The following is a 12,652-nucleotide window of genomic DNA, read 5'->3' as shown; positions in this document are numbered from 1 at the left end:
AAGGAATGGCTGGTGAATTTGAGCTGCCACCCTTCCAGTTAGCAGTCAAATGCCTTGTGCACTATGAAACCAGAGCTCCTATTTGATCTTATAGAGAGATGTAAATCAAAGCAACAATGAGGTATCATTTCACCCCAGCTATAATAGGAAAGTTCAACAAGAAAGAAAGTAACAAATGTTTGCAAGGGTGTGGGGATTGGAACTCTCATACACTGCTGGTGGGACTGTAAAATGGTTCAGCCACTGTGGAAAACAGTATGGTGTTTCTTTAAAAAATTGATTGGGTGAAAGCCCCTCAACCTTGGGGTCCATCTCTGCCTCCTGCTCCCGGTCCACTGAAGCTGGAGGCTTTTTTTCACTCAGCTGCTGGCTGCTGATTACTAAAAAAGGCACAGTCTCGATGCTACAAAACCATACGGCAGGCCGTTAATTCAAGTCCATTGAAAGTCCCAAGGTTGGCAAAGTACGGCAGGCTGCTGAACAATGACACAGCTACATCCAGGGTTTAATCATGCCATAAACTAGAGACCGTTCCCCAAGGCTTCTTATATACAGGAAGCAGACCACATCCTGAAGGCAGTTGCTCAGCTGCTCACAGTAGATTCCACCATGGAGTTGATTCCACTGTGGAGTTACCATCATGGGGAATACTACATCCAGCTGCCCAGCAACTCAACCAGGCCAGCCAAGTTGACACACAAACTTAACCACCACAGGCACCAAACACTAGATTATGGGGAAATGCATAGACAGGTGAAAAGATCAGCTAGAGGTAGGTGATCAGGAATCTACCCAAGAGCAAGGACAGATTTGGCTGAAGACAGTGTTACATATGTATTTCTGCTACAAAATTACCCACATACATTACAGAAGTAACAGAGGTCAAGGTTGGAATAATTTCTCAGAGACAAAGACCATGAAGGAGAGAATCACCAGGCTTGGGACCATAGTCTCGGAGGACATCATGCTCAACTGGCACAACATGGTACATAAAAATCTTGTTCTACATCCTACTTCGGTGAGTAGTATCTTTGGTCTTAAATGCTTTCAAGCAGCCATCTAAGATGCAACTATGGGTCTTTTCTCATCTGGAACAAAGAAGAATGTAGAATATCAAAGTCATTTGAAAACAATTAGTCCAAAGATATGATGGACCACGAGGACCTCAGCCTCCACAACTCTGAGACCACCAGAAGAGCTAGATGATGCCTGGCTGCCAATGCCAACTGCTTGGAAAGGGATCAAAATTGGAGATGCTGGATAGAGTGGGAGGAAAAATGTGGAACAAAATTAAAAAACACAAAAATGACCAGAATTACTGGTCAGATGAAACTGGTGGAATCCCCGAGACTATAGCCCTAAGTTATCCTTGGGGCCTGAAAGTTGGACTCACTTCCGTAGGTTAGTTCTCAGCCCAACAATAGAAAGATCTACAAGTAGAACACCTACCCCAGGGAGACGTACCTACCTACCCAAGGGAGATGCACCCCTTAGATCAATCAGCCATGAGACATCAGAGGGGCAGCATTCAAAGAGAGAAAGTTGGACAGACAGGAATGCATAGATCAGAAGGGCACAGCGAAGGGGTAGTCCCAGGGAGGGGAGAGGAGGAGAGCTTTTTATGGCTAGGGATTGTAATCGGGGCTGTGAAATCAAATGTGCATGAACTATTGAGAGTAAAACGAATCTGCTTGGTAAATCTGCATCCAAATTACTATAAAAATAAAATAGAAATCCTTATGTAAGATAGAACATTGTCAAAAAAAGTATATTATATTTTAGAAGAAATTATGCTACCTTTATTTAATACATATATCAAATTATTTAAACCAATTATGTTGACACTAAAAAATTATATGTATGTGTATATAAACACACATACACACACACACACGTTTCTCTCCACTTTCTGATAGCATATAATAAATTCCTGACCAAAAGAACTTATACTCATTTTGCAGATATTTATGGTTTGAATTGTTTAATAATTTCTAAAACATTATAATACCATATATATTTTTGCATGAGCCCCACTGCTTCCTCAAATGGCTTCTATATGCAATATATGGAACATCCTAATATCTTGACACCCAAATACAAACTCAGGGCCTATCCAAGATAGTGGAGGCTGTGCTTGAAGGAAAAGAAAGCAAGTCCAAACTTCTCATACTTACACTTTTAGACTTTCTTTTTCTGTCAAGAAGACTTTCATTGAAGATTCAATTGCAGCAAGGTGTTCCTGAAAATCTTTAAGGAGACAATATTGGCTTTCTTTATCTTTCTTCAAGTTAAGAAGTGCCTGAAGCAGACTGTCCAAGTTGTGCACCAGATATCCTGTATTGTGGGGAACCACGGTACTGGTTTCTGTTTGGTTGAGAGGTTGATCCATTTGTTCCAGTGACTCAATGGCTGTTTTCTTTGCTTCCAACTGGGTATATAATGTCTAAAAATAATTCAAGCAAATCAGTAAATATTCATTCACTCATCCACTCATAAGTTCATTTATTTTCTTTCTGTCCCTCCTTCCTTCAGATAACACCTTCTATCCAAGATGTTTTAACTATCTCATAATGTGCATACAGAGAAACAAAGATGCTGACATTAAATGGTTTTCCCATTGGAATCATGTTAAAATCTAGGCTAAAGCTCATTATTAGTAGCATTTAACAGCAATTAGATAACTTTATTGTTTCAAAAGGTTTTTACATTCTCTGAAGAAAATTTATCTTATTCTTATTATTTATATAATTACTCCTCTTTCCTGTTTTAGATACATGTTTAGTATTAGGTAAACTTAGTTAAAATTGTAGAGGTCATTTTTAGTTTCATTGTTAAAAACATGGCCATGTATTGATTTTTAGACAATTTTACACAGCTTTAGGTACACAAATACATAAACACAGCAATTTACACAGCTGTAAAAACAAAAGGAGACCCCATATTGTCGATAGTTAGGAAAAATAAAATGCATTTATCAGAATCCAAAGAATACATATGACTATGAATAGGAATAATGACAAGACAGAATCTTCAAATTCTGTCTTTAAATAAGTTAGTTTTAGGAAGTTTGTGGAAGAGAAAGGAGACTAACGTTCATTAAACTCTTCTACTTCTTAAACGGAAAGATTTATACAACTTACTGATTAGTACATAATTATATAGTTACCAAAATGATCATCAGGCAAAGGTTAAATAAGACTTTTCACTCTGTACAAGCAAGTTTTTGGTAATTAAAATATATTATATTCAACCAGATAAATGATGCAATCATGTTGCCAGTGTTTTTCCTATTTCCATACCTCTATCTCTTTTAATTGTTCATTTCTTAACATAATATCTAATTCTAAAGGTTGATTTTGCAGCTCATTGACTTTCTGCTCATCTTCAGTATTTTTCATGCTTTCTTGAACATGGGGAGAAAGTTGTTTTGACAAAACCATTTCTGCAGCTGAATTCTGAAAACATAAAAAGATTAATTGCTGAATATTGTACTTTCCAAATAAACAAATCTTACTTTTCTTGATGGAAACATTACAATTCCTTCTATTTATTTAAATTAAAGACTTTTAAAAAGTATACCTGGCTACTACAAAATATGTTTTTCATATACATTTAATGTCTATATTGACATCCCAAAAGAAATTAATGTTTTATTTTTATTTTTTAAGCAAGATAATAAAGATTGAGCATTTCTCAATTATACTGATGCATATTTTATAGTCTTAAAGAAAGAAAATATGTTGTTAGATCTGTTGAGTTGGCTCCAACTCATGTTGTTGTTGTTGTTATGTGCCGTCGAGTCGGCCCCAACTCATAGCGACCCCTCCTTGGGTTTCCGAGGCAGTATCAATACGGAAGTAGATTGCCCAACCTTCCTTCTGAGGAGTGGCTAGGGGGTTTGAACTGACAGCCTTCTGGTTAGCAGTCAAGTGCCTTGGGCACTATGCTACCAGAGCTCCCTGCTCCAACTCATAGCCACCTTAAATCCAACAGAACAAAACACTGCCCAGTCCTGCACCACGCTCACAATACTTGCTGTGCTTGAGCCCATCAATCCAGCCACTGTGTCAATCAATCTTGATGAGAGTCTTCCCTTTCTTCATTGATCCTCTACTTTACTATGCATGATATCCTTCTCCAGAGGATGGAGAAGATATAGATATGTAAAATGAAAGAAACCACAGATGTGTAAAAAGTATAAATTTCAAAGTTTATACTTAGTATTTATATTCACCATGTTGTAAGGGGCAGGGCACATAATGGACATTCAATGTTACCTATTAGTAATTTGAAATAATAAACAAACAGAAGGAGGAAACATCAAGGTTCATGATATTAAGATGAAATTGTGCCTTTAACCAATAAGCAGTAAGAATTTCAATCTGTGTAAGGCATACTGTGTTTTCTATGGAGTGATTTGATCTTTGCTGACAGCTATAGGAACTTGAAGTTCTCCATAGTATATAAAGAGACAGGGCACCTGCATTCATTCATGTATTCTTTCAGCAAATATTTGTTGAGTATTTTAATGCACCAGACATCATGGCAGTAATTTTAAAACATTTCCACTATTTTGCTTGACTACTAGTTTCCATTTTTAGGTTAATTTATAAATGAAAAACATTTAATTTTGCCATATACTTTAATGTCAGTAAATTTTTCAAGGTATCCAATCTATGAAAAAAATGTGCTCCTATCCTCAAAGGTAGGAAATGTTGACTTAAAAATACTTAAAAATACTGCCTACATAAGATATTAGCAATTGGGGAAACTATGTGAGGGATATGCGGGAATTTTCTATACTATCTTTGTAAGTTTTCTGTAAATGTCAAACTATTCTAAAATTAAACGTTTGTTTAAATTATATTTATATAAAATACTACCTGGAACTTTACCAATTCTAATGGGTGAAAAAAACGAGCTGTCCAGGTCTCCTGGTTTTGAAGTGCTCAGTTGGCACTTAGTACCACTCACTTCTTCAAATGGTTGAAACAATCAGATTTTACAATTTTTCTCTAGTCCAACAATTTAGTGGTGCGGACTCTGGCTAAAATCTGCATCAAGGGCAACATCTCCGGGGAAAGATAACAGGAAGGCTGTGAAAGGAATGGAGAGCTGGTGCCACACCACAAGCATCATCGGCCAGTAAGTGCTTTTTGCCCAGGACCCCGATTTGTATGAGGTGACAACTGCCTCCTTTCCAAGGGATGGTTACTGAGAAAATGAACTTCTCAGGGTTCCCCGACAAAATCACTCATGGAGCAAGAGAGCCCACACTGAAGGACAAGATCCTAGACTTTAGGGGGGGCTTTATTTACCATTAATCATCTACTCAGAGGATTAAGAGTCCTTGGTCTGACTAACCTCGGAAAACACTAGCAACATTTGCAATGGCTTCCTTTATAGGTCAGAGACATTATTCCTAAAAACCTGAAACTGCTCCAAAACTCCATTTGTTTACCAACCTGAAAAGCCATGTTTCTCCCCTGGCAGAAAAACCCAATAGAATCGCTCAAACAAACATTTCAAATTTAAAAGGTAACTTTCCTTGATTCATGCTGGAGAAGTTAGAACATTTAGACTCAAGGACCTAATGGGTTCCTGGAAAGAATCTGATAAGCAGTCATCCTTTGCTATATTTAATTTTGATTTTGAAAGTACATTTTAAAACAATTTAAATTATGAAATATTTTAAACATACATAAAACAACAACAAAATAACAGATACTCATTGCACGTAACACAGGTTTAGAATCTTTCACACACACACACACACACAGCTCCAATCAACAGCGCTTTTCATCTCTTCCTCCTTAGAAATAATCACTATTCTGAAGTCAACATATCAGGTTTTTGTCTTTACTACATATGTGGGTATTCATATAGTATTGTTTTCTGCATTTTTAATTCTTACAAAAACTGGAATCACATATGTATCACTTTATAACTTGTTAGTTTTCTACATGAAAGAATGTTTTACAATTTATCTGTGTTGACAAATATCAATCTTGTATACTCCTCAACTCAATGGCATCTAAGAACAGGTCATTTTAGCTCTGTACTCTGTTCCATCTGATGAAACATGATTTAGTTATCTATTCAACTACTATGAACAATGACACTGGTCTCAATCTTTTATGTTATAAATAATGCCATCATAAACATCCTTGTATTAGACTTTTTACACATATGCTTGAGTTCCTTTAGGATATTGCCTAGAATCAATTACTGGTCACAGAACATACTTGTTTTGGCTCTCAATAGTTACTGATTTGTTCTCCATGCAGTTCACGTTCCCACAAACATGTTTTTCCCCCCTAATCCTCTCTGACATTTGGTGCTAACAAGCTTTGCTTTCTGCCAATGTAAAAGGATAGGAAATTTTTACCATTATTGTTTTTCAAGTTTCTCTTTCTATGCTTATTGGCCATGAATCTCTCTTCTGTGAATTGCTTTTGTATACCCACAGTCTTTTTTGGGGGTGGGGTGAGGATGTTTGTAATTTCTGACATTATTTTCATAAAATCTTCTAACAGTTTTACAATGCAAGTATCTTCCTGTAGACATCTTCAAACTTTGTATATGGTGTCTTTGTTGAACAAGAGTTTAATGTTTTATAATTGGTCTAACCTATCAGCATATTCCTGTTCTGGCTTTTGCTTTGAGTGCCTGTTTAAGAAAGCCTTGTACACCTTATATATATTCTTATATTTTCCTGTAAAGGTTTTAAAATTTTTTCTTTACATTTAGGTTCTTCTGTAGTTTATTTTTGTGTGTGGTTTTTACATAGGTAAATTCAGTCTTTGTCTGTAAACATAAGTATTTTGTCTCGCTCTTTGAATGCTAGTTTAGCTGGATATCAAAGTCTAGATTGACGGTTATTTCTCAGTAGTTCTCAGAAGATGCTTTTACACTTCCTTTCAGTTTTCAGTGTTCAGAAATCTGATCTCAAAATAACTTCTCTATTAGTCTTTTTTCTCTGGTTGTCTTTGAGATACTTCTTTTGTCTCTGGCATTTTACTACAATGTATTTAGCTAAATATCTATTTATTTTTATTCTGTTCATGGGTCTCTGCACTTTTTGAAAATGATGATTCCTATTTTTTCTCAATTCTCAAAAATTCTTTTGAGACTTTCTTCCATTATTTCTATCCTTCCTCGAGAACTGTTATCAGTATTGTGTTAGACAATCTTAGTATAGACCCTCAAAAACAATAATAAAAACAAACTCAATGCCTTCAAGTTGATTTGATTCTCTTCCTCCCACATTGGGTGTCCAAGGTGTCAATCTTTACAGAAATAGAGAATCTCACCTTTCTTACATGAAGTGGCTGTGAGTTCAAACCAGTGACAGTTTGGTTAGTAGCCAAATGCCTTAACTACTACACCACCAGAGCTCCTTAGTAGAGTCCATAGTCTCTTAAAATCTCTTTCATATTTTCCGTCTCTTTGTAGCTCTATGCTGCATTTTGGGTAATTTTCTAAGTCATATTTTTTTTAGTTGACTAATTCTCTTTTCAAGCTATGCCAAATTTGCTACTTAAAATGGCCATGGAGATTTTAATTTAAATAACTATTTTTAAAAATTTATTTATTGAAATTCCATGTGGTTCTATTTCTAAATATGACACCTTGGTCAAAGCACTGCATATTTTCCTTATGATTTTAATTCCTTTCATTATATCATTAATCACAATAAGCATATGATTTCTGTCAGATTGCTACATTATCTCAATTTCTTAATTCTTCTTAATTTGTCAATTCCTCTCACTGTGATAAGGACTCTTCCTCATAGTGGAGTGTTCTTTATGATTTGGGGGGCATTTCTCTCTTTTAAAGGATCTCTGGTAGCACAGTGCCTAAGGCATCTGACTGGTAACCAGAAGGCTGGTGGTTCAAATCCACCAGCCACTCCATGGAAGCAAGACTGGGCAAAGATTTACAGTAAAGATTTATCACCTCAGAAACCCAATGGAGGTCGCTATGAGTCAGAATTGACTTGACAGCAGTGAGTTTGGTTAAAAAATCTATGATTACAATAAAGTTAACACAAAATGTAATTTTTAAACAGTGTAATGAGCTTACATATTAATGTTCTGTGTATAATTGGAATTGCAAAGTTACTAATAAATTTTAAAAAAGAAAATCATTGTTCTCTCAAACCACCATTTGTGTGTCTACTGTAGTGGCTTTAATGTTGCTGTGAGGCTAGAAGCAAGGTGACCAGTATTTCAAATACCAGCAGGATCACCAACAGTAGACAGGTGTCAGTAGAGCTTCCAGACTGAGACAGACTGGGAAGAAGGATAAGGTCACCCACTTCTGAAGAAAATCAGCCCCTGGAAACCTTATGAACAGCAGCGAAACACTGTCTGCTACATAACTGGAAAGCTTTATGAATAGCTGTGAAACAGCGTCTGAAATACTACTGGCAAACGAGCACCTCAGGTTGGGCTTCAAATTCCTTACCAGAAATACAAGGGTTAGGCTAGAAAACTTGTAAGGTTTCTTTCAGCCTAAGAATTTAGGACTTTGTAGCATGTTTGCATATCCATATTGCTCACTGATATTAATGTCATGTACACCAAGTGAGACACTTATCCTATAAAGGAAAAAAATTAGATAGTGGAAAATATCACGAATAAGAAGCAAGATATGACTGCTGGCCATAAAGAGCAAAATAGTTTATTTCTAAGATAGAGTTTAAAACATGTCCCACTATAATTTTTTTTTTATTGAGTTATCAGGATAAATAATGTCAGAAAGAGTCATAATTTAACCCAAAATCTAAAATTCTTTCTCCAGTAAATACTTTTCTGACTCCTGGGCAATCACCCACAGATGGAAGCCTTGCACATTTCACCTGGATGTCTGATCACCTATCTTCCAGGATTTGTCTATGGATGCATAATTAAACATCAAAATTATAAATGCTCAGAAAATTTTGAAATGAATAGATGATTCAGACATACTGACTAACAATTATACCCAATGACAAAGAAATGAAAGAAGTAATTACAGACAAAAGGTTTTTCTAAAAGCAGGTGTGTCATGTAGGTTGATATTTGGGAAGAATGGGACAAGAAAGATTGTTCAATACTAGTTAAGCTATAATGTTGAATTTAAAAATTTTAAGAAAAATAATAAATTACAAAGTATTCTCTTCCTTATTTTTCCTCTTTATCATTTCAATTTATGGACCCAAGGAGGGGTTGCTATGAGTCAGATCTGACTCAATGGCAGTGAGTTTTTTTTTTTTAAATCTTAAGAAATAGTCAGTCTTTACGTTTCACCATTATCCAATTTGTTACTACATTTAACCTATGTAAGAAGAGGGAAATGGAAAGTAGTTTTGTCTACTTATACTTAAAAGCTCTTAGAAATTCACAACTACAAAAATAGTTCCACCCTGGATCATAAGCACTCAGACTATTTAGACAGCATTTTACCTTTGCTGTTGTTAGGTGCCATCACGTCAGCTCCGACTCATAGAGACTCTGTACAACAGAATAAAACACTGCCTGGTTGTGTGCCATTCTCACAATCCTTTCTATAGTTGAGCCCATCATTGTAGCCACTGTGTCAACACATCTTGTTGAGGGTCTTCCCCTTTTTCTCTGACCTTCTACTTTACTAAGTATTATATCCTTCTCCAGGGAATGGCCCCTTTTGATAACATGAACAAAGCAGGTGAGATGAAGTCTGGCCAATCTCGCTTCCAAGGAGCATTCAGCTACACTTCTTTCAGGGCAGATTTGTTTGTTCTTCTGGCACTCCACATGTCTGAGGCATTGACTGCTAACCAGAAGGCTGGTGGTTCTAATCCACCAGCCACTCCTCGGAAGGAAGGTTGGGCAACCTACTTACATAGAGATACTACCTCAGAAACCTAACACGGGTCCTCTATGAGTTGAATCGACTCCACAGCAGTGAGTTTTGTTTTTTGTTTTGCCAATACCATAATTCAAAGGCATCAACAACTCTTCTTCCGTCTTCCTTATTCATCATCCAGTTTCACATGTGTATGAGATGGTTAATATATATAACATGGCTTAGGTCAAGCACAACTTAGTCTTCCAAGTGACATCTTCGTTTCTCAACACTTTAAAGAGGTTTTTTTGCAGCAAATTTGCCCAGTGCAGTATGACATCTGCTTCCTTGACTGCTGCTTCCATGAGTGTTGATCATGGATCCAAGTAAAATGAAATCCTTGACAACTCCAATCTTTTCTCCACTTATCACGATGTTGTTTCTGTAAAGATTATAGCCTTGGAAACCTACAGGACAGTCCTATTGTCCTATGGAAGCTCTGGTAGCATAGTGGCTAAGGCACTTGACTGCTAACCAGAAGGCTGGCGGTTCAAACCCACCAGCCACTCCTTGGAAGGAAGATGGGGCAATCTACTTCTGTAGTGATACTGCCTCGGAAACCCAGGGAGGGGTCGATGTGAGTCGGGTCCGACTTGACGGCACATAACAACAACAACAACAACAACAACTTTGTCCTATAGGATTGTTGTTAATCAATATTGACTTGACAGCAACAGTTATTTATTTATTTAAAATGGGATTTTATAGTTTTCAATACACTGTACTGAATTTGGGGCATTTACAGCCAAAATGGATCTGAAAAGTCAATTTAAAATTTATTGCACAACTCCTTTCGGCAATGTCATAGATTAGGACTGTGCCAGGCCTGCCACCCCCTTTCAAAATATACCTAAGCACTCAGCTATTTTTCCCCTTAAACTTACTATTTATCTTTAAATATGTTAATATTTAAGCAAGTTTCTTTTAGACATACAACCTTAAAAGTCTCACCTATTGAGCTTTTAATTCTTTTAAAACACTGTTCCCCAAACAACAGCTAACACTGCTTATGGGACTTTTCTCATGGTTAGAGATGCTTCTTGGAATTTACTGTGTTACCTATTTCTAGAAAGTTCTATCTGGTCGCTTTAATCTTCCACGCTTTTCTATTCCAGTAAAACAATAGAAGTTCATGGTCTCTTGATTCCTACTGATTACGTATTCCATAAAAAGCTAGGAAAAAACTCACACCTGAATGGTCTAACCTTCGCTATTGTTCCCCTGGACCCTGGATTGTGAGAGGTTGTCTGCCAGGGAGACTCTTTCTAACGTAGCTTTGTGCCTCTTCCATTTCAAACTCTAACTCTGAAAAAGCACTTTAAGCGCCACAGGAAATGTACCCATTTACTTGTTTAGAATGAAAAAAATGAAGCAAAACAAAATAATCTTCTTTCTTCTCCCCAGGGAAAATCAGGAGCCTGAGTGCTGATATTTTCACACTCAATGATCTGACAACATTTAAAAATATATTTGCAGTATAGGGTTAACTCAAGAAGAAAAAGATAAGAGCTTATCTTTCAAACAGTCTCTGATTTCATTATAGAATAAACACACAAAAAAATAGGTTCTTTAATTTTTTTTTCTAAGAGGTACAGCACATTTTCTTTTCTTTTGCCTTTTCTAACTTGCCTTTGTGCTCTTAACCCAAGAAATTGTATCTGATTACAGATCAGAGAGAATAATAAACCTAAATTGATGACTGACATCCTAACAGACTGAACAGGAATGTTTTCACCACTGAACCCCTGGACAGTTTTCTAAGGGCTCTTTTTATAAGTAGGCTCCATAAATCACCAACACATTGAGGGTTTAATTATGAAATCAGAACGCTGATTCACGACCCTCTTTTCACAGCCCAACGCCTCTTCATTCTCAAACTGGAGTCTTAGAGAGTGTCATCATAAGTACTTACCTTGTTTATTTCCCTGTCTTCCTCCAACTTTTCCACAGCAGCCAAGTCCTGAGTGGATTGTTGCATATCAGAAGTGACATGATTCTCTCTGCCTGACTGAGTACACTTTTCTTTCTTTTCTGTCACGCATTTTGATTTGAGAATGCTATTGAGACAATTCTCCATCTCCTGCTTAGTAGATTCAAGTCTGTTTTCCAATTCTTTTTGTTTACACTTAAGTGATGTTATATCATCCTTAATAATCTTCTGTCCCACTGAAGAAGTATTTTGCTTGATGGACTCGGCTAAAGCTAAAATCTTCTCTAATGTACCATCTTGTAAACTGAGTCTGTTCTCTAGTTCCTGTGAGTACAGAAAATATTGTCACAAAAAGTATCTCGATTCAGTTGTTGTAAGAGTTCATTGAATTCTGTAAATCACACAATGTTTATTTCATTGTGGGAAACATAAAAAACACTAACTCACATCACAAAGATGAAACTTTGGACAAAATTTAAACCAATGTGATATACCAGATCAAATTCTCAAGCTGATTTTATTAAAGAGTAGAAGTTTATAAGTATGGTAGTTAAGGTTGTGTGTCAACTTGGTGGGCCTGGTTGAGCTGCTGGGCAGCTAGTGGTAGTTATTCCCCATGATGAGACTGGGAATCAACTCCATGGTAGGATCTGGGAATCAACTCCATGGTGGGATTTACCACAAGCAGCTGAGTAGCTGTTTTAGGGATGTGGTCTGCTTTAGGTATATAAGCAGCAGCTTTGCGAATGGTCTCCATCTTATGGCACACTTGAACCCTGCATGTAGCTATGTCGTTGTTCAGTAAGTAGCCTGCCATTCTCTGCCAATCCTGGAACTCTTAATGGACTTGAA

The 12,652-nt window shown here is 36.6% G+C and overlaps 1 protein-coding gene across 1 annotated transcript in view; it reads right to left on the bottom strand.

Annotated features, from left to right (window-relative positions):
• Nucleotides 1-12,652, bottom strand: part of SYNE2 (spectrin repeat containing nuclear envelope protein 2) — a 285,164-nt gene that overhangs the window by 177,024 nt on the left and 95,488 nt on the right. Inside the window, exons 41-43 of the mRNA XM_042781144.1 lie at nucleotides 11,783-12,124; nucleotides 3,300-3,455; nucleotides 2,175-2,443 (exon numbers count right to left, since the gene is read on the bottom strand). Coding sequence (XP_042637078.1) covers nucleotides 2,175-2,443; nucleotides 3,300-3,455; nucleotides 11,783-12,124 — 767 coding nt within the window. The remainder of the gene's footprint in view (nucleotides 1-2,174; nucleotides 2,444-3,299; nucleotides 3,456-11,782; nucleotides 12,125-12,652) is intronic.

The sequence above is a fragment of the Orycteropus afer genome, unplaced genomic scaffold, assembly GCF_000298275.1.
Source record: "Orycteropus afer afer isolate SDZICR_OR568_19922 unplaced genomic scaffold, OryAfe1.0 scaffold00088, whole genome shotgun sequence".
Taxonomy (NCBI): Eukaryota; Metazoa; Chordata; class Mammalia; order Tubulidentata; family Orycteropodidae; genus Orycteropus; species Orycteropus afer.
Note: the sequence above shows the minus strand (reverse complement) of the source record. Positions and strands in the feature narration are given on the sequence as shown.